The sequence below is a fragment of the Chenopodium quinoa genome, unplaced genomic scaffold (genome assembly GCF_001683475.1).
Source record: "Chenopodium quinoa cultivar QQ74 unplaced genomic scaffold, ASM168347v1, whole genome shotgun sequence".
NCBI classification, from domain to species: Eukaryota; Viridiplantae; Streptophyta; class Magnoliopsida; order Caryophyllales; family Amaranthaceae; genus Chenopodium; species Chenopodium quinoa.
Window position 1 is genome coordinate 375,193 of NW_018743828.1, and position 23,350 is coordinate 398,542.

Consider the following 23,350-nt stretch of genomic DNA (forward strand, 5'->3'; position numbering starts at 1 on the left):
TTATTTTACTGACTTGGCAGTAGGCCACACGGTGTGGCCTGCTACACCAAAAAAGCTTTAATAACCCTTAGGGCTACATATAACATTACCTTTTTTTTTTTTTTTTTTTTTTTTTTTTTTTTTTTTTTTTTTTTACAAATGATTGATGACATGACATCATTAAATATTAATCTATCTTTGTTTTACACAAAGACATCATTTAATGTTTTGTACTTCTCATTATGTTTTATTTTATTGTTACTTGTTTTATTCTTAGTTCTTTAACTCTCGTGTATTTTCACAAACAGAAATGTAAAAAATGGACGGAGGGAGTACGAAAAAGTCAAAAAGTTGCAATTACAAGCTAAGTATACAACTATTTTTTCAAAAATTCCTGATAAATCGTCTATATAAGTGGAGAAAAAATCCTTTTTTTTTTTTTTTTTTTGAATCGGTTCAGTGAGCAAATGCTACTTCAAGTAGCAATTTCCAAAGCTATTAATTACTAGTTCACTGCCACTGATCAATAGGCTAGGAAGTAAGAACCATTCAAAAATATGAACATTACTTGGTATTCCAACTTCCAAGACTCGAATCCATTTCTTTGTTTACAAAAATTTGAACTCAGCAACAAGCCATAACGAACTATGAAGCAGCAGACGGAGAACTGAATAGGCTGCCAATTGGGGAAAAAAACACCAAATAAAGATGATCAAATATTTTGTTGAGTCAATCAGCATCATAAATGTTATACAAAGCCTGATATATTACAACTTCAATCGTTCTGTACATTGGTGATTTCCGTTTAACTATACATTTTTACACAAAATTCTTGCGGACATGTTACCATCCCCTCTAGAGAATCTATCCAAAAGCTGAACTTTACAAATCAGAGGCACACCTAAGTGACCCAACCCACTGCTATAAGCCATCATAACTCGAGTCGACCACAAGTCACCTTAACTTAAAATATGTGCCCTTGACATGTGATTAATAGTCAATAATAAATGTTCTATTGAAGTGTCGTACATGTGCTGTACAGTGCCTAGCTTAACCGGAGCCCAGTAGCTCAGTACGCAGTAGTCACTAATCTTCTTCTATGATTGTGACATAGGGCTTCTCTTCAGTAGTCTTGACTGCAAGATATAGAGGGGCAAAATCAAACAAGTTTACGATAGAAACTAAATAAGGACCATTTGAATGTAATTCACACCTTTGCTTTCGTCAATTTCCAGCTTCCTGGACTATGCGGCTGAGATTGATATTCATATTTTTTAATAGAATTTATACCAACTGTCTGATCTCGGCACGAATTGTTATCAATCAAAGAATCCTACAAGCATGTCAGGTAAAACGCTCAGAATTCTGGAATTAAGTTTAAGAAATATTTGAATAAAACTTTTTGTGATCACAACTAACAAATCTAAACAAATTTAGTACCTTACCCTCAAATGTAGTTTGCAAAAAACCCACAGTAACTGCAATTCTATTGGGAACATACACAAGAACTACAAGAGGTTCCAGTGAAATACCTTGCTCTCCGATCCTAGGCAAGTCTTAACCTCCAAACGATCATAGTAGAAGAGTATCTGCACAAAAGAAAATAACTGAATAACATTGAAAGAACAAGATAGCAAAGAGACTATTTGAGGTCAGACTTATATTAAAGAGGTTAAATCACAAAAGTATTAGCCTGCAGGTACTTGTGGTAAGCATAGTTATTAATAAGCAAAGTCAGACTTATATAGAGTAAGGAAATTTGAGGTCAAATACCACCATTATGAGGTGTAGGACACAGAAAAATACCCCAGCCAAGAGCCAACTATCCAAGTTGTAAGCAAAATACCCGCCAATAGCCTTACCTTTCCAATTAACTGAGTGTTTAATGCATCAGCAGCCATGATCTGCACTCCAAGACAATGGTTGGTAGAAATGCAGAAAGGGCAGAATATGGAATTGTATACACATCCATCTTCTTGGCACCAGATACCCTGACCTGGAATATCTTTGTTATTCCTATTATAAAGCCGCTGATCAACTGATAATATATCCACTATCACAACTGGCACAAGAGATGGTGAAGTCCGTAGACTTTGCAGCCCATGTCCTTTAGAAAGATTACTCAAAATAATTTTTGATATTGAAGTCAAGAAACATGTGGCATACAAGCTGTTTTCAGGAAGACCAAGTGGGTTTTTGCAGAGTGAGCAAAAAATTTGTAATAGTTGATCCGTACAGGAACCCCCACTCTTGGAATATATATTGCCCTCACTTACCACATAAGGTTGAGCGCTAGGCTTAAGTTCACATGCTGATAAACTAACCTTAGAAAATTTTGTTCTTTGACTTGAATTGTCATTTAACTCTGAATAATCCATCATTCTAAAGTCCTGATTATTTTCTGCATTCCCCACATCAAACTTCATTTTCTGAATGGTGTTCATCTGCTGTATATTAAGCAACATCCTCCTTTTCTGTGCATGAGAATTAACACTCAAGTTTGCAGATGACTCTATTTCCTGTGCTAACTCCTTGGTATTTCCCCTGCCAACCCTTTCTGGAGTGACTTCAGCGCACGTCACTTTTGAAGGAGACTGAGCTGAATCTGTTAAAGACACATGATGTGCTTGATCAAACTCAGATGCCTGGATTATGGTGGAATAAGAATTGTCCTCGTTCATGAAAGGCTCAGGACTAAATACAGCATAATTTCCAGCCACAGGAGTCTCCTTAACAACAGAAAGTTCTAGCCTTTCTTCAAAATTAGCTGTGCAAGGTGTTTCACAGTACCTGAAAATGAAGGAAACCATGTCAGTAACATTCTCCTGAGTAAACATTGCCATTGACTACTGTAAACAGAGAATAATTCACATGCAAAAGAATTTAGCACAAAAAAAACAGACTTTGCTAGGAATCAATTTAGATAGAATATATTTCAAGGAAATTTGATAAGCATCAATGTGAGGGGGAGGGGCATTTTAGAGAGTATGTTTTCATTAGCTTGAAGAGGAAGATGGTTAGCAAGGGTCAGAACTCAATTTTCAATTACTGGAATATGAGCTCAAGTTGACTTCAATGTCAGCAACACAGCATGAACATTACCGATTTTCCACTTCCTATAGAAAAATACACTCAGTTATAGGTGGATAACAAACGGTTTTGATTGCCAGAAAAATGGGTTACATTTTTTTTTTTTGTTTTTTTTGAAAAAAAATATGGATTATATTATTTACATCAAAGTTTTGCCCAAAATATATATTTTCAAGAATCCATGATTTAAATTATGTATGGCATTGTAGATATGTGGTAGAAAAAATTAGATAAATACAAGATATTACTAATAAACAATAAAAATAATCTCAATTATAGATGTAACGAGCCAATTCATAGATTCTTGGTTAATGTGGCTGAACCCATCCTTTTGGGAATAAGGCTTTAGGTTTTGTTGCTGTAGTATTAGTGTTACTGTGTAACAGAATATAGAACAAACAAGAATCAAATGTGACATACTCCAAACTATAGCAATCTTTGTCAATCTCTTTCTGGTTGTCAATATCTTCCACATGAGTTGATGAAGGTTCCTGGATTCCATTGTTTCTTTGAGATCTTATTGTCGTATGATTAGAGATACCCCCAGCTTTGCGTGATAAACAATGAGAAAGTCCAGTAGATGGCATCTTCATGCTGCCAGAAACCATTCCCATTTCACTGACTTGTGAATTGGTTGATTTCTGAGTTTTCAACCTTATGGATTCTTTGGCTGAAGCATCAGGAAGATTACCTTCTAAATCAGCAACAGGATCTTGTAACTTAATGGTGTTGCCAACCCTCTCCTGTGAAAAATTAGAAAGTAAATCTAAAAAACTATTGAGACAACAAATGTAACATCTAATAAAGCATCTTGTTTAACCTTAATGTTAGAGAAGAAAGATTTCAATCCTTCAACTGATGTCTCAAAGTTCTCATATGTTCTGATTGACTTCCTTAGCCACTTTGAAATGTAGATCGTATTTCTTTCCTCACGAAATCGTTCATCTGAAAGGGAGTAAGTGAAGAGCCATTATCTAAAGTTGTATAACGTAGACAAGATATATTTACTACCAAAACATGCCAAGATAGGAAGGAGTTGACAGCAAAGAAACAGGAGGCAGAACACAAAATAAATTAAATATATGGACTGAACATTAAGCGTAGTAAAAGATCAGTTTCCAAGTGAGACCTTGCCTCTATTACCATGATCTGTGTTGCAACAAACTAGTTTTACCACTAAGTGTTCTGTAGGGACATGAAAAATAAATATGAAACAGTAAGTGGATTTTAAGGCTAAAAGGAGAAAAAAGCAAGGCCAGTCTTCAGTTCAAATCAGGTGAAAAGGGAGAGTGAGGAAAGGTTACTTCGTATAAATCAATATTTTATAAAGAAAAGGTTGCAAAATAATATACCACCTGTGTTTCACAATAGATGCAATATTTTGACTTTTTCACTTTGTAAAAACACAACAATGACCATTATCTCTTTTTTTTTTAATCAATTAGTAAGAAATTATGGAAAGATAATATATTGAAAATGTACATTAAAACCAATCCAAGAATATTTTATACTTCTCTGTTTTATTTAATCACACCAATTTTCTTTTAGGGAAGTTGGATATCAATTGCACCATTTCTCTAATGGGTATACTTTCATACACCAAATAACTATTTAACCCTTACTCACATTTGATATATACCCTTGTAACCTCACTTTTAATCTCTCTTCTTTGTAGTCACATGGGCTTTTTGTTATTTCATTCCTTACATAAACTTTGTGCCCACCCAAATTGTGCTATTAAAAAAGAGGTATATTATAATTTAATTTTTATACAAGTAAAAAATCTAGTCAAAGTAAATAACTAGATTATAAAAAATAAACAAATAAAAAAAAAGTCAAAACAGTGCATGTATTGTGAAATGGAGGTAGTATTAATCATGCTTATGGGTTACACCAAGGCAATAGTTTTACATTTGAAAATCATGCTGTTAGTCTAAATTTTTTCTTCCTCACTAAATCAAAGAATTTTAGAAGATTCAAACTAAAGAATGCTCACACATGTAAATTTGCATTTTTTTTTTTTTAAATGCAGTGGTTTTTACATGACAACTTTTAAAAGCTACTTTTCTCTCACAACCAGTCCATTAACCCCATTACTTCTCTCTTTCGTCAATTCCTTTCAACCAAAAACTAATAAGTTACTGTCTCCCAATGGAGCAAACAAAGGGGAGCGGAGAGAGTATGATATATTTTAAATGTTAACAAACATTGACAGCCAGGAAAAAAAAAAAAAAAAAGACAGACTCCATAAACTAGATTTTATCTTATGCTACAACATTCATGGTTAAGAATCTATTTTATCTCTATCAAGAAAAAAAGAGTTTCTTTTTAAGGCATTGGGATACTCTTCCATCTTGTCAGAAACAACATGATGCAGCCTCTACTCATACATAAAACTTCACACAGATTTATAGAGTTCATAATATGCAGTTTATGCACAATAAATAAAACTGCTTCATCCCTTTCCAAACCAGATCATGCCTTTTTGCTCATTCATTTATTAACCTCAATCCAATTCCAATACATTAAAGCAGCAAAAAACCAACAGGAAGAACTAAGAAAAAGATTACCTAAGAATATGATTGCCCCATAATCATGCCTGTGACGGATACACCTGCCTGTCATTAGGCAAATGAAAGAGTAAATATCACATGGTAAACCCTTGGTTACAAGAATTACAACAGCTAATTTATAAAAGTTATAGTACCGAGAGCAAGGTAGACTTAAACTATACAAACCTATACAGAAACAATTAGAGCCAATACTTGATTCTAAGAGAATAGAAAGATAAAGCCACATGACAATATATACGATTTTTTTTTTTTTGAAAGAAACAATATAAATGATATGATGATTTGAAAAGTGAGCACATTTAGGGACATGATTTCGTTATGCTTCGAATTTGCGGACACATCTGTTAACCATCGAAATATAATTACTTCAAGTGATCCAGCACTCAAGTTCTGTTGCCTGACCAGAGTCACAGGTACAGGGGATGACACACCCGGGGGGGGGGGGGGGGGGGGGGGCATGTCTTCTGGACCTGGATTTGTTTCAGATTTTCATAACCTATCCCCTCAGATGTTAGCAATCCTAAAATGGAACACCCTGTTACCAACTAAACCTGCCACTGTCCGGTGTTCCAGAGGACTAATCAAACGTACAGAGGAACACACCACGCATGCACACACACACACATTAAACATATAGAGGAACAACAAAAGGTTTTTTTTTCACCTTTCTGCTAACTACTTACTACTGCTTGAGTGATCCTTTTGAGATCTCTTGCTTTTAATAAGCCACAAGAATGCAATCATATATTGAGCAGAAAAACCAAAACACCAAAGGATCTTCAAATACCACATATTGAGAATCATGACACATTCTGAGCAGCCTAATTTTTGGTCACGAGAGCCAGACAATGGTACCTCAGTTTTCAGTCTCATAAGTCCATTCAAACTAACCTTGAGCACCAGGAATCAGTCTAAGCCTCCAAGGATAACAAGTATAGGTGAAATTGTTTAGTAAATCAATAGAGCAATAAATATTTATTTGAAATCGTTCAAATTGAATGGAAAAGTTGAACAGATAATAGGTTGTTTCTCAGACTTGTTGTCTGATGCTTGTTAGCTTCTCAAAATCTCAAATGGTTCTGCCTTCTGCTAGGAATTAGCTCCCAAACAGTAAGTAAGCGAGCTAATTAGATAGAAAAGGATAGCTAAGAGGGATAAGTTGTATTATCAAACTGATTGCTCAACAATAAAATGCCTTCTTTCGAGAGGAAGGTGCTCTCCAACAAGTCAATAACAGACTTCTCAACAATATTCAACATGATTATTATTCCTCCTAATGAGGCCTATTTATAGAAAAACTCTCATATTAAACTCTTAACTTATTCCCCAAGCTACTACTAATAGGCTATGACTAACATACCCTTCCCCTAACATTGATTCCTTGCACCTTCCTAGAAGTTTTGATTGGTAGGAACACTTTAATAAATAAAGCTTCTCAAGACAATCAAACCTTCTAGAAAGGAAGATCAAATACTGATTAATCTAAAGAGAGATCACAGAATCATACAGCCAACCATGGAAATCAATCATCCTTCACCCCTAAGGGTCCATCTTTTTCAAGCTTTTGAAGTCTAGGAGCAAAATATTTTGGCTGGCTATAGTATGGTGCTTGTAACTAGAAAGGGGGGGGGGGGAGGAGGGGGGACAGGTTTAATTGTCTTAAATTCCCCGTAATTGAGAGCGGCTGGATTTTTTAAAGGGGCTTCTTCAACAATCACATTTTAGCATGTTATTTTGCAAGGAGATTATGCTTCTAGACTATGGGACTTTTAGGATTTTCACACCATGTATTGATGCTGTAGTTCATCTGTAACCTTGCTATTTAAATTAAACTGAAAACCAATGTTGTTGATCTATAATAACATTGCAGTACATATAGCTTGAAACCGAACTTTCCTTTATGCAACATCTAGAAAAAAAAAATGTTTCCCTTTCTTTTATATACCCCGAGTTTATCAAAGCCTACAATAACTTAATATGAGCATCACTTAAATAATATGTTGTAGCTATCAGCCTATTAAAGATTAATTGACGCTCATTTTCTAGTATACCCCTGCATACCTGCAGCCTGATTCAGTGCTCGGAAAGCTTGTTGGCAGTACCAATCACTTCCACTTAGAAGATTCTTGGAGCATTTATATGTGTCATTATACTTCTTCTTCTCTGCAACTTGGATGTCATTTCTGCAAAGATTTCAAAATTGATAATCTCAATTTGGTATACAACCAAAAAACCCAGTTCGATTAAGATAGAAAAGACTAAAAATTCTTACATATTTGGAAAAGGAATACCAATTATTATCTGGAGCAGTTAAGAAGATACACCCCCACAAATATTAGTATAAAGTAGGAATTTCTCATAGCAATAAATAAATAACTGACATACATTGAGCTCATTATAGTCATAATCTACCTAATTATTACACATAATCTACTTTATATAAAATTTTGAAATAGTTCAAAAAGGATACCACAGCACGAGCATTTTCATCTGAAAAGTCAATTCCTTCAGAAACCTGCACACATAGCCAACAGCCAAAAACCAAGATTCAGCAACTTGAAAGGATCATTTGTCCCCTTACATCAGCATTATAATGTTAATACATTGTTATACTAGAACTCTGACAGAATAAAGTCATCTATATGAAAAAAAAGAGCTAAATGAATAATTAAAAAGGAAAGAATTTTTAAATGCAAGAATGCAACCAACAACAAATCACCTAACCTTCGTTCAAACAGAAGCTGACCCTATATATAAAATGCAACAGTCACATACTATTTACAAAAAGCCTAACAAATTGTCTGATTCAGTAATTGTTTGGTTGCATAATAGAATTCAGCCTACCCCAGTTACTGTAATTTCCTCATGGTAGATTTACTACGAAGTGCTCATAACTGCTAGATTAAACTTTTTGAGGAAATTTCACAAGCCTGGGGTGCTAGGTAAGAACTAAGAAACTTCCCAAAAGGTTTTAATTTCTGCATTTTTGTTACTCTATAAGCATATATATTTCTCAGGATGTTTTTTTTATCTATACTTGATCTGTTAATCAGATAGCCATTAATTCTATTGAAGTTTAAATGTCTAATCAAAAGAATAGTGAGTCTTTTGACTCCATTAGAAATAAACACTGGAGAATTATTCAACCATTTAACATACATGGATTCCAAAAATTCAACTTACTTCATGATGAATTACCAAAGAAAGAAAGAAAATCCGACTTGATCAACGTAACAAAGAACCATTGATCAATATTAGAAAGCCTGCTCTTTAAAAGAGTGCCAACAACAAAATATTGTAAAAAACACCTCACCCTCAAAAGGAAGCACTTGCAAATGGTGACATGAAGACTTGACCAAACAATTATGACTATTATAATTCTTCCCACTATCTTTCCTGCTTTGCTTTCGTCAGGAGCTAAGGTCCAAAGCAAGATAAAAATTAACTAGCTGCGGCTGAAATCATAGTTATCTTCTCTCACACTTAGAGAGAGAATCATCCCATAAGATCAATTTTATGAGCTCTTTGCACTGGATGATCAGTACTATGGACCAAGTGATAAAGAGTTATGAGCATTAGAACTTTAGAAGAGCAGCCATCAATTATAAACAAAATATGAAAAGACATCAAAGTCATTCTTAAATCTGCTTCTTGCAAATATAATCACCAAAAAGAGGATAGCTAATGTTTTCACTTCTGGTTGATGTGCTGGCCATTGGGATTACCACAGGTTCTAACACCATCACAGGGATTTAAGGATTATCTGCTATGAAACCACGAATAAAGGCAGGAAAATGCAGGTTTCTTCCATTAGATGGTCAATTACTTTTGCGATTTGACTCAAGTTTGAAAAAACATGTAATTTGCTCCTTAACTTCTACAACAGTGTTTACTTTAGTGTTCTCCTTTTTTATTTGATAGTATGTTATCACTTTATCTCCTCAGTAAATATTTCCTCAGTCCAGGTAATAAAAAGAGAAGTATACCTAGATATCTTTCCCCACAAAAGAGCAAAAGAAAGAAAAAAGAAGTGTTGGACCAAAGAACTCAGTGTGTTTCTTCAACCACAAATTTCACAAGCTGCCTTAATGTGGTTTAGACTATTAGGAACAGACCCTTTAAAGATGTTCTATTGTTCTGAAATGCTTTTCCTCAATCTAACTTCAAAAACAATTAGAAATTTTTTTAAAAAAGAAATAAAAACGTCATTGGTAGCAACAGCTAGATCTCAGGACTGTAATAAGATATCCTTTTAGCACATCAAGCACCACCCAGATCTTTGCTATGAATTAACATAGCTTGAGCTTCATAGATAGCAGAACATAGGAAGAAGATGATGAATTTTGATTAATTACCTGAATTACAGCACTTTTGTATGATAATTCCACATTCAAGAAGTGGATTCTCTCCCAATCTAGCCTTCTAAAGCTAACTTAATGCATTCAACAATACTCAACATGCTTATCTCTCTCTAATTAGCTCTATTTATAGAACATTTCCCTAACAAACTAACTAAATTCTCCTAACAACTTTATTGTAACTCTACTCCCTAAATTGCCCCTCTTCCCTAATATCAGTTCACTGCAATCTCGTATGGAACTATTCTTTTAGCACATTAAGCACCAGCCAGATTTCGTAAGACTGAAATAAAATATCCTTTTAGCACATCAAGCACCAGCCAGATCTCATGAAGAGCCCATTATTGTGATCAGGCTTCAACTAAAGAACTTCTTAATTTGAGTTGATCTTGACTTTCATTCCTTCCGTTGGTTCGGACATGTAAGACGGAGACCCCAAGGTGCACCAGTACGAAAGTGGAAGAGTAGGATCATAGAGAAGATAAACGAGGTAGAGGGAGACCGAAAATGACTTGGTTGGAAGGAGTTAGGAAGGATATGAAGCATATGGATTTGCATGAGAATGAGGTATTTGATTGTAAGGGATGGAGGAGGAAGATTTTAGTGGATGACTATACGGAATAATCACTTTTGGTTCATGTAGCTGACCCCACTTATGGGATTAAGGCTTTGATTGATTGACTGACTTTCATTGCTTGATGAATCTTAGCCTTCTTATAATTTTGTGTCCCAAGGATTCAAGGAGCAAAAAGAATTTAGAAATAATATACACAGGTAAGTGACTTTATGTTAAAACTAATCACAAACAAAAGACCAAATCTACCAAGCTATAGCCTTAGAAGTGTGCAAGACACACCAAGGTGCAAACGTCCTTGGAACCTATACACAAGGTGAAGGTGTGTGCCTTTAGTAGGCAAGGTGAACTTTATACATATAAAAATAAATTTCTAAAAAATGTCTAAGAAATGAATTTTGAGAAAGGGTGAAAGAGATATGTGATCATTAGCTAGGGTAGCTAGGGTTCTATAAAAAAAATGGTGGATATGGGGTTTTAATCTCCTCTAGTATTACAGTAAATCTGACAGTCATGTGGTACTTATTTTAAAATTATCTTAATCATCAGTTGTTGACGCCTTACCACATAAGGTGCAAAGGTCTTTTATCTTATTAAATTAGCATAAATACCAAGGTGCTTATGAAGCTAGTATAGGAGACCTATATGATGTAACCAACTATTTTAAGTACATATCCAGGTCATTGCAAGATTACATGTTGACACACACACATGTACATAATAGACATAGTAGTATCAATGTATCATGCAGCGAGAACTTATCATTATAATTCTGTAATGGTGAAGGGTAAAGTCATTCTTACTAGGGACTGAACAATGATGCATAACTATAAAAATCGTCACACACCTTTCCACGGCAAACAGCAAGAAATGCAGCCCCCTCCTTAGATTCCTCAATTGAATTAGCTGTAGTAGACAAATTGGATTTTACTTTCTTTGCCTTTCTCCTTTTTCCAAGAGCTGGCTTAGTGCCTGGACGAATTGCACTATAATAACCTTTCAAAACAGCTTCAAAATCCTCCTGGCTACCTCCTCTGGGCTCTGCATGTCAAAGGATATTAGCAATTATCTTGTAGATTATGCTCCTAAAGTAGAGCAAAACCAGGATTTCTCAAAAAATATCTCTTCCAAATAGCATTTAAATTAAGAACAAAAACAAGAGGCCCTCCAGGTAGTTAACACATACTATCCAATAACATAACATTGAATTTTTTATGTTGCCATTTGCAGAACAGGATTAATTACCAACAAAGACTGGTTTTCTAGCATTCATCCGAGACCACTGGCCTGTTTCAATCCACCTTTTACAAAGCTTATCCATTAGCTTATAGCTTGGGAAAAACACCAGTGAACCACCAGGAACAACCTTGAACAGCTCCTCCAAAGCTTTACCAACAGCATCCTTCATAACAATTCACAATAGAATCAAAATAGATGTGATTGACCTAGACTTCATAGCAATGGAGGGAAAAGGAACTAATAAATTAGCAAGTACCTGAAATGCATATGCATCGGCTGTCTTATAGCTAGCATTTAAGGGATATTCATGTGGACCAGTAGAAATTATTGAAGCCCAAACCTGTGGAAAATAAAGAACAATAGTCAAAACAAAGCATGAGATAAAGGGACTCGGCCAATAAGATACGACATGTTCACAGACTATACCTGAGATTCAACGTCAATTACGTGTGGAGCCTCTAGAAGCGTGCCAAATGGGATTCCAAGTTCAGATGAAAAAGAATTCATTGGTGATAGAGTCCTGATATTACCCCAAAAAAATAAAAAAATAAATAAAAATCATGAAACATTGCGTATTATTAACAGAACAACAACCACGAGAAGTTGCAAATAAAAAATGTAGAAATTAAGAGATTCTGAGGTGCAAATTATATAACAAAACAAAGAAAAAGGCAAGCAGGCATCTTCAAGGAGTGGATTAACTTCAACCAGGTGCACATATGCAATCATGGATTTAATTAACACAAACTGAATTAGTGAACTTTTCAACTACAAATGCTAACCAATTAATTTTCCCGATAAGGAGAAACAATTTCAAAGTATTCAGCAAGCAGCAACATAAACTCAAGAGTGACGGCCCAAAGTATGTTATTGGGTGGTTGCTGTACGACTGACTGCAACCCTAAACAACAGATTATAAATTAACCACAGCTTATAGCAAAATATGCAAAAACCTACCCAGATGTTAAAATCACTGATAATGAAAGTTCAGTGATATCTCTGAATACAACAGCTGGGTTCAAACACCACAAACTGAAAGTAAGAGTCCAGCTACCTGAAATGTGCATAGCAACACCGCAATAAGATATATTGACAAAATAGTCAAAGTCACATGCAGAAGAAATTCATAGAGAAAAGATGAGAGGGGATGATAATTGTAGGTTTCATAATATATTTGATAATTTTATCTCATACTACATTCTTGGAGCATCATCAACCAAGTCTAGAAAAAATTAGTACATCCTCTCTTTTGGCAAGTCTCACTCCTCCAAATCATTGTGAGTTTGTGACAGCCTATTCCAAAATGTACTACTTAACTATTACCAAATACATTGTCTTTTAAAACAAAGATTTATTCCTCTTTCTATTACTTTATTCATAATAATGTGTTAAAAAAAAAAAAAAAAAAAGTGTTCAAGCATATATTAAGATGGGTTTTTAATGGTAGATCAAGAAAAATATAAATATCTACAGGTACTTTCACTTTTAATTTATGCCCATCTTTCTTTTTTGTTTCTTCCCCCCTCCTTCCTCTAATCTGCCTTTCTCTGCCAGACAGCAAGTAATCACGGGTTGGAAGCTGTAAGGGCAATTATGTCCACATACGAACCTCTAGCAGGTGGTTCAAGATTGATTCTAAAAGAGCTTATTTCACCAAGTTCCACTGCACCGAGATGTGAAGTGCTGGTGGTGATCATCACCCCAGATAGTCGAAAAATTTAATAGAAAAGCAGTATAAATAAGGATGGTGATTCGCAGGAAGACAGGATTCAGGATATTGTAGTGAAAGAAAGTCCTTGAGAGAGTGTCGCCTAAGTTCCAGATTTCAGACATTATATAGAGCAAAACAACATCCTTATTATGATGATCCATTTTTTAGGTCAACATTAAAAAGAAAATAATATGCTTGAGGGCACAATTTATTCTTTTTTCCTTGTTGAGGACTTAAGGATGCTCAAATTTATAAGATGGAATGAAGCTAACAATTTAAGAAGACATCAAGAATTCACTTAGTTGAAATGTTAAAGAAAAAAATGAATTAACTCGATATTTGTAGACCTTCAAATTTATATATATTTTGAAATCCTTGACCTCAGACTTACAAGCCTACCCCCACCATCCTAGCTAGAAGAGGGGGTAGGTTCAATGCTTCAGAAAAGAAAATAGCTTGCCAGCAAAATATCATTTGATAGGGTGAAATCCATCGAACTTGTGGCATAGTATCACACTTCAAAGACACATACATGACCACATAAAAATAATAAATATACATATTTATGTATTAGTTGTGCCTTCAAAATCTTTGAGGGTTAAGGAAATCAGCATGTCAATGTTATTTAACCAACAAACCAGAGAATTGCAATGCAAGTCCACCATATACATGGTCTCCTCATGCGTGATAACAATTTCCTTCACTTATCAACATTGCATGTTACAAACCAGCATCTAGAAATCTCACCAGTGTCTTTTTTGAAGATGCATTGTACAGCAAGTTGGAAGTCATTTATGTGAAGCCCATTTTTCTGAAAAAAATAATTAAGAGAGCAGAAAAGACCTGCAATGATAAAAACATATCTTGTTAGAGTTTGACAGAATCTGATGAATAAAGCAAAAGCACTTTCAAAAGTAATTACCCTCCAATGTTACTGCTGACATGCCACTTAAATGAGCTAACCCTGACTCGGTGTCTGAAGCAGCTTTGATAGCCTTAACAAATGGATTGTACACGTTAGCAAAGCAGCAGCTTGGTTATCAAGAGCTAACTTATCAGTAAAGATATGGACCTTAGCAGCACACTCTTGCAAGATTGGAAAGCACTGTTGTGATATGCTAGCCTCTTGGAGCTCCTTTAAAGCCTTATCCCCTGTCCAGCTGCATTTGAAATACAATGGAAGCATAGTTTAATCGGCAGGGTAAAACTCACTATATCAAAATAAATTAGCTCCTTACTATTTTGGATGTTTTAAAAGTAAGCCTCTCTTCCCTTTCCAAGATGGTTATAAGTATCCTCGGACAAGCCCCTAAAATAATTGATTGTTTAGACTTTGATGTAGTAGATTATTTTAGAAAGGGAAAATATGTTTATGGATACGTACACTAGTCAAATAGCTTACTTTAGTATTTGAGATAAAAATGAAGAGATTTTTCTTTGGGATAGATTAGCATTATTTATAACTAGTTAAAACACCCTATGCCTTATATGTATGATAATGTTAAAAATAATAGTGCATTTGTACTAGAGCTTAGGATATGAGTTAGAGCAAAAAAAAATTAATGTTAGATGGTAAAGACTAAATACAAGCCATGGCATTTAAGGTAGCTCCCTATGGCCCGCCCTTGTTGTGAGTAGGGGGTATACATAACCAATTGTCACATTCAAGATTCAACTTTCATAGCATTTTGAAAATGTTATAAATGAGAAAGTAAAAGAATGATTTACAATACGAGTACAATGCAAACCATTAAACATGATTTTGATTTGCGTGGTCACAATCACTTATCAAAAAATATAAATAGATAGAAAAAACACACATGGTACAGAAAAGGCATGTTTATAGTTTAGTGTAAACCATAAAACCAATGTATAAAAAAGCTCAAGGCACACTAAAGCAATAGAGGTCCTACTGCGCCTAGGCACACCTCCTTGGGCGCTTCTTTGAAGTGAGACACACTGTATAAACATTAAATATATATATATATGACTAAATGCGCCTCAGGTAGTCTGGTGAGCCTAGGCACCCTTTTTATACACTGATGTAAACCAGATATATAAATCAAAATAATCAAGAACTGAATCACATAAATTGTCTTCTTTTCTTCTTCAACCTTTGGTCATACTAAACTAAGCTAGAAAACGGGAGGTAAAGAGAAAAATCTACTCACCATGAGACATAGCGCTGAAAATCACGCTTTTCTAAGGCCCCTTTTCGGCGCTCCATCCAGCTTAAAACATCCTACAAGTCTCAGCCATCATAATTGATTAGAGAAAAAATTAATCAGGCAATCCGATAATATGGATTTATATGCTTAAAAGCAAAACAATCACCTGGACCATTTCATACAGAGGCTGGTATGTCAGTGCGTCACCTCCACAGAGCTGACCTAGCTCCATCTGCAATTCTTTTATAAAGTATGGGAGCATTAGTAACAGATGATAAAGATAAAAGCAGTATACTGTAAGAGATTCACTTACTATGCAAAGCATCTTCGTCAACATCCACACTACCAGCTTCTCGAGATATGTCCTCTATATTACTGTCAAGTTTCAACAAGTGATAAGTTCAGAGGTTTCTCTATAAAAACTACCGATACTGGTGACAATATATAAACTGAACTTATGGAATCACACGAAGTATCACTATCCTTTAATATTCTAGCTTGGTCAGACCACCATTAAAACAACTACAGGTCTACAGGTAATATTCCCAAGAGGAACACCTTTATAATTACATAAAACAAACCCAAAATCATAATTATCAAGTACTTGTGAAATCATAATCCTGCAATTCTTCATTCATTTCAAATAAAGCCAGCTATGTGGCCTAATGATAACAAAACTCAGGAAGCATATGTATCATCACTGGAATTTCAATTGAAATTTAATGTCAGAAGCAACCCAACCCAATCGCTGAAGACAACAAAATTAAAACCATATTTGAAGTAATGGTAATATGGCATTTTGTATTTTTGTGTACAATGTCATAATCGCTTAAGTTACCAGACACAACTTCAGGCTTAATATATAATTAAATATGGCTTCATAGACATGATCAACTCAAACTGATAACTGGTTAAGCATTTACCTTTAAGAGACCGGGGAGAAAATATGAATAAGACATACAGCCAGATATCAAGAAAATAATTTTAAAAGTTGACAATTGAGGCACATTCCTTTATACATGACAATAAAAGCTTGTATTTTTAATTGGAGATTGAAGCATTAAACAAAACAAATTTTCTTTTTTCCAATATATTACACATGTAGAGGCAAGGCTGCAGAAATTGGTATGTTTACCAACATAAAAAAAGACTAGAGTACAGACTCCTATCAAGAAATCATGATCATAAATGCAGTGGGAAAGAGACAAAACAGTCAAGATGAGAGTTATAAGCATACTGGGCTTCATCAAGAACAAGAATAGCTCCCTTGATGTCAATTTCCATTGCTCTTCGGATAATTGGATTGGTAATATAACTATATGGGCAAAAAACAATATGTGCATCAACAGCCAATGAACGCGCCGCAAAATATGAACAACCTGCAAATGGAAAGACATTTGCTCTATTTCAGAGAAAATTTCAGGAATATAGGCTAGACTGCAAGGGTAAGAAAAAAAAGGCTGAAGCACTGAATAAGCTAACTAGCCTTTTACTGTTTTTCCAATTTTAACAAGATCTTCAATATCATGAGCCTCATGACAGCCACCTTTCTGGAGAGATGGATGACTTTTAACTCTATGAGCATTTCTGCACAGACAAAGGGCACAGACATGAAGCTCAGAAACTGTGAAGATTATCTACATGGAATCATGAAAAATTGAAAATTACTAACTTGAATAGTGGACACCCAGCTTCTTTATTCTCGAGAAGTAACTTGCTACACAAAAATGCATATCTCCATGTTAGGGGAAGGAATTAAGAAAGAATACAGAATTAACCTACGTATTTTGGGTTAACGAAATTTCACCATTCCTCATCTAGGTTGTCTCCATTACGTATCTTTTCATTAGTGCAATAATGCTTCCTAGATCCCTGGAAAAACGTGAGAAGTAAGGAAAAGGTTTACACATTCTCCACCAAACGAGCATGCATTTGTTCTGTGTAGCTAGGTATATCACATGATGAAGAACCACAACCATCCAGCTTACCGGCTCTACAATCATCCCTAGTGTACAAAATCAATAAAAAAAATCTGGGAATCCAATTGCTGAGGACGAAGCATACCCAACAACCATTAAACCAAATCAACACATTGAAATCATGATATTTTCAAGTCTTTGTTGAAGCATAATGATTTTGATGATGAGGAACTTGAACTTAAAGCAAACTCAACTAATAAAGATTCTCTAGTGTGTGATTAGTTAAGGTGATGATTGACCTTGGTGATTGAAGAACCATCTGAAACTAAGAAGACATGAAGAAGACCTTTATTGAAGAAGTTAAACAAATCAGAGGAAGAGTTCTCTAACAAGAACTAAGTTCCCTAACAGGAACTTTGAAGACGAGCAGTTTAAGTTCTTTGGTGGAACTTAATATGCTTGGAGTCCAAGTAATCTACCTGATCAAAGTGCGGCGCAGCAATAATATTTACTTAAGGTTTTTATCTTATAAATTATTGTAAATATGTTAAGTAGGTTAGTGCACGAAATTTATTAGAAACGTGATAAGCTTACTTGGTAAATAAAATAAATATGGAAAATAATAAAAGATAGATTTTAGGAAAAGATTTTCTAAAAAGATTATTTTCTTTAAAATCAGTTTGTTAAAAAGATAAGTCTTCTTAATAAATATCTTTTTGAGCTTATTTTCCGAAAAAGATTTTATTTTACTTGATTCACATAAAACCGTGTTTAAAGATAAGTTAAGTTAACTTATTTATCTTTTAGAAAACCTACTTTCTATACGAGTGTTACTTGTATAAATAGTAGAGCGAAAAATGATTTTAGGTTTTTGTGAGTTGATGCGAGGAGAAATCACAGTGCTATAATTGAGTAAGTTTACCAAGCTTTTAACTTGTCATATTAGTTTCGGATTTCGTGCATTGCTTACCTATCATACTAGGTGTCATATATTTGTATTGGTTGGGTTATTTGGGTGAATTTATAGTTCGTGTAATATACAGTTTTGTGTTGGCTTCTAGGTGAGGCTGTGAGTTTTGTACTTGGGTGGTACGAGTAGTTGTACTTTGGCAGTACGTGTAGTACTTTGGTGGTACGAGTGAATCTAAGTGTGGTGCTTAGATTGGGTAGGATAGGGTCTTATCAAGTAGCAAGTCCAGTGAGGAACTTGTGAAATAAAGGTCCGTGTCTAATAGGTTGTAACTTGGTGTTTGCCCTATTATAGTGAAGTGTTTTTTGTTTGAAATCCCTAAGGTAGGGTCGAGATTTTACTTCCAGTTGGGCCCTGGAAGGTTTCCTCGTAAAATCTGTGTGTTTTATTAAGTTCCTATATGCATTGTTTATTTATCCGCAAAAAGTAGTCATTAGGAACTCTATACAATTCACCCCCCTCTTGTATTCATCGTCTCAACTAATAGTCTTCAAGTTATACATTAAAAAAGAGGCATGCTCTCAAAAAAAAATTACTTTTCATCTACAAAATGAGCAAGTGCATTAGATGACAAGATAGACACCACGGCATGGAAAGACAAGGAGCTTTTTCAGCCAATTCAGAGTTCAGCATTTGGTATCTCGGCCTTAATAGATTAAAAATAAATAAATATAAGTTGCCAGCAGAAAATTAAAAATTGTAAGACTTACCAAAACAGCCATAGGGGCCCTGTAAGTCGTCTTCCGATATTCACGAATAACTTGTGTAAGTTGAGAATGAGTTCTCCTAACAAAGTTACAGATAAGTAGATAATCAGCACACATTACTTGGGCAAAAAATTTATAATTTGAGTAATCCATCCAAATTCAAAGTACATAAGTACATAATACATCTCCCTATAAAGCTCCGGTATAGAAATTTATTTTTGACATTTTTAAGCAAACAGAAAAGTGAGAATCTGCCATAAGCACCTTCCACTTTTATAAATAAAATCATATATGTGGTCTTCATTCATTCCTCTTCATGATATTTTCTGTTTTTCTTTATTTAAGAGAAAAGAATTACATTGATCAATCAAGAAAAAGCTTACAGAAAAGGACTGTGTACTCTTAAAGAGATGCCAAAAGACAAATAACAAATATATTAAATTCCTCTGAATATTCCCAATTGAATAACCCTTTAAAGACCCTGCTGCCTTTGCCAATAAAGATGAACAATGTTCCAAAGCAATTCACAAAAGAAAAAATATATAGAATATATACGGCTAATAGCTCCAACCACATAGTACACAAGATCACCATCAGAACATTTCACCACATCATCTCCTCTTCATAGTCACTACGTGTATGTTTTATACATAAAACTAATTGGTCCGGAAAACTGAAACAAATGTCCAGTTCTCAGAATTGACTCACTTTTTCAATATGGTGCAGCCGTTTTAATCTGGTATCTGGTACTATTCACTATGTGTTATCATTTTATTCTCTAAGAACAGAACTTGCCTCCAGGCATATAGAATAATTTCTAAAGCTTCTTTTGGCAATGAGGCCTCTGCTCCAGAAAAAAGTATGTATGCTTTGTAAAATGGCATGCCAAATATAATGTTTATCAGAGACAGGAATATGATCCCCTTATAATATACAATATTAAAGACAATAATAAACACACAGAAAAGCAACGAGAAATACAATTATGGTCAATAGCTGTCTAGGTTGACAAGATCTGACCAAAAAAGTCAAACATGTCTAGTCATTTTGAGAAGCAAGGTGTGCATTCAAAATCAATTGAGGGTTCCCTAATCAGATATAAAACGTTCTTTACTAAATAATGCTAAAACCCAACCGCTGGTTTATGAGCAGAAAACGGGAAATAATTGACTGAGTGAAAAAGATCGCAAAGAACATCAACTCCACACTTACGAGGCGTAATATATGGTGGGCACTGATTTCTTGCTTTGACTTGTAGTATTTGTTGCAGGTGGAGCTGTCTCTGGTGTTGAAGTCTCTGGAGAAAAAATTGATCACCTCTTTATAGACATGTTATAAACATATAATAGGCTGAAACACTGTTTAGGAAATTTAAACATATCATCACCATTTTAGCAAGTATCCAATAATCAATTCATATTTATTATTGTGTCTATAAGAGCCATCTTCACCACTAGCAGAAATGAGAACAAAAATTGTCGTAACTTAAACTAAAAAATGTTAAGTATCCACCTCTATAATCACTTAACAACAGGGTTAATGCACGCATATATCATAACAAAAATAGATTCCAGTTTTAAGAGAGCTTCATTTGACAATAAAGCTCAGTAATTTTTTGCACACGTTTCTATTCTACGCTTCCCACCTAGCTGCTTCATTGTTAGAAATTGAGGGTCGGATGCTAAAAAAAGAAAAAAAACACAGTCGTTTCCCTAAGCCCTGCCATGAACATTTTAACATCAACAACATAAATAAAAACCCATAACTTTGATTCGCATATAAATTATGTTCATTACTCATAAGGCCATAACCTTCACTCTTAATAATTTTGCTTTTGCCACTAGCTTTTTTTCTATCCGCATCAATTGAATTTTGAAGCTCGAGATCAACAAATAGTTCTTAGCTGTCATAAACTTCCTAATAGAACGGGATAAAGATGATCAATGATTCAGTGACACTAAATTTACTTGCAGATATTGAACAGTTCACCCCTAAACCACAAGCCCTACCCTAAACTTCCACAAATCCACAACACCAAACTTCTTCGAATTGAACCAGAAGAGTGAAGGACGGATCTCAGACCATTAATAAGTGAATAAACAAACAAAACCTATAAATCTCAAGAAAAATGATTACCCAATAGTCCATAATTGACACACTGAAGTACAATATTATCAACACCGCTAAATTTACATCTAAATTTTCAGCATTTCACCAAAAACCCACAATCCCTACTACCATAAATAAACTTCCAAAACCCTAACACCACCAAAGTAATTCAAATCAAAATGGGTAAAATTAAAATTCAAAATCCCTAGAATCTGGAAAGCACAATTTGAGTAGGAAAACAAACCAGAAAGCTGAGAATCAACGACAAAGCCACCGCCATGATTAAGAGGGTCAGAAGCCGCCCTAGAATCAGGCTTCGACTGTTGCTGCTGAAAAATAGGGTTTTTGCCGCGATGAAGCTGCCAAGCAAGAGCAGAGCAGAGGAGAGAGAGAGACTTTCCAGTACCAGTAGGAGACTCAAGGAGAGCATGGCAATGGCCTTCCCTTTGAGCTCGATCAAGCGTAGAGATGACCCGACCCATGAATGCAAGCTGCGATCCGTACGGTTTGTAAGGGAATTCAACTGGGATTCCTCCAATGTGGTAGACATTTCTAGGGTTTTCTGGAATTTGGTGAGTTGATGCTTCCATTTTTTCTGGTTTTGCTGTGTTTGAGGAAAGAGAGAGAAAGAGAAGGAAGAAGATGAAATTGGGAGGAATGAATTGGCGGGAAGGAGGTTTAAAATTGGGGGTTTTGGCCGCGCAATGCAATTCGATAGCTTCTACCGCAAGTCCGCAAAAGTTCAATGTGTACGGACTTGTTTGACATCAGTTTTGGTTTTCAATTTCCTGTTTTTTTTTAAAACCAAAAACAGGAAACAAGAAAAAGGTGTTTTCATTTTTCTGTTGTCAGTTTTCAACATTATCATAATTTTAATAAGTTTATATAATTTTGATTCATTATGGGACACATCATATACTATTAGAAAACAAAAAACCAAAAAACAGAAAACCACAGCAATGCCAAACGAACAGTTTGGATTAACAACTAAAGCTCTGTTCTTTAGAGTTGCTCTGTTGAGTCTGTTATGTTCAAATTAAATCTGCTCTGATCTATTTTCAAATAATTAATAATAACAATAATAATTAATATTCAATAATAATAATTAATTGTTTTATCAAATAATAATAATAATAATAATAATAATTAATTATATTGATGATAATAATTTATTATTTTAAATAATTATAAAAATTATTAATATTAAAAATAAATTATAATAATTATTAATATTAATAATAATGAGTATTTATTAATCATAATAATAATTAATACTCCCTCCGTTTCATAATGTTAGTTCATATACTATTTTGGGCGTTTCAAAATGATCTTCCCATATTGAATATATTTCATTTATAAATTGATTTTTTTTTAATTAATTTGTTGTGGGTTGATGACATGACACTAAGTAAGGAAATATTTACCTTAAATTATGCAATTATGACTTGTGCTTTCCGAATAAAAAATCAAAAAGTTAAAAAAGGTAAACTAATTACGAGTATGAATTATGTTGTACTTTAATGTTAGATTCCAAATATATTTCTTTTCTTATTTTATGTAATTGATTCCATATGTGACTAACATTATGAAACGGAAGAGGTTATAATTATCATCAATAATAATCTATCTTTGGGTTATAAATACACTTGTAATTGTTATGGACTTGGGGAGTCAAGTGTTTCAACCATTTTGAGATAAAGTCAATTGTATGCGAGCCAGACCTAGGTAATCAGGCTGATTGGCAAAATTTTGTCAATCAGACGTTTTAGTAGGCCACAAAATGTACCTGATAATATAATATTATTGTATTTATGTGTACATCTATTGCTAACGGATGGAATTGTGCCGTTATTGTGGGCCATACAACTCGGCAGTTAACGTCGTTAGCTTCACACATTAACAGAAAAATCGCAATTTTTTTCAATCAGACCCACTATCGATGTTGCTAACCAG

At 34.4% G+C, this 23,350-nt stretch overlaps 1 protein-coding gene across 1 annotated transcript; it reads right to left on the reverse strand.

Moving 5' to 3' along the window:
• Window positions 1-306: 306 nt before the first annotated feature.
• Window positions 307-22,164, reverse strand: LOC110685509 (Fanconi anemia group J protein homolog). Its single transcript, XM_021862042.1, has 28 exons — window positions 21,642-22,164; window positions 20,501-20,585; window positions 19,292-19,367; window positions 17,500-17,564; window positions 17,365-17,409; window positions 17,179-17,279; window positions 16,930-17,071; window positions 16,006-16,067; window positions 15,859-15,932; window positions 15,696-15,766; window positions 14,597-14,684; window positions 14,447-14,519; window positions 14,272-14,367; window positions 12,771-12,867; window positions 12,240-12,333; window positions 12,070-12,153; window positions 11,820-11,976; window positions 11,422-11,615; window positions 8,113-8,157; window positions 7,915-7,943; window positions 7,704-7,825; window positions 5,640-5,687; window positions 3,890-4,014; window positions 3,490-3,812; window positions 1,842-2,769; window positions 1,512-1,568; window positions 1,193-1,312; window positions 307-1,115 (listed from the first exon to the last, which is right to left on the reverse strand). Exons 1-28 carry the CDS (start codon window positions 21,985-21,987, stop codon window positions 1,077-1,079), a joined length of 3,786 nt encoding a protein of 1,261 aa, XP_021717734.1. The 5' UTR covers window positions 21,988-22,164; the 3' UTR covers window positions 307-1,076.
• Window positions 22,165-23,350: the final 1,186 nt, after the last annotated feature.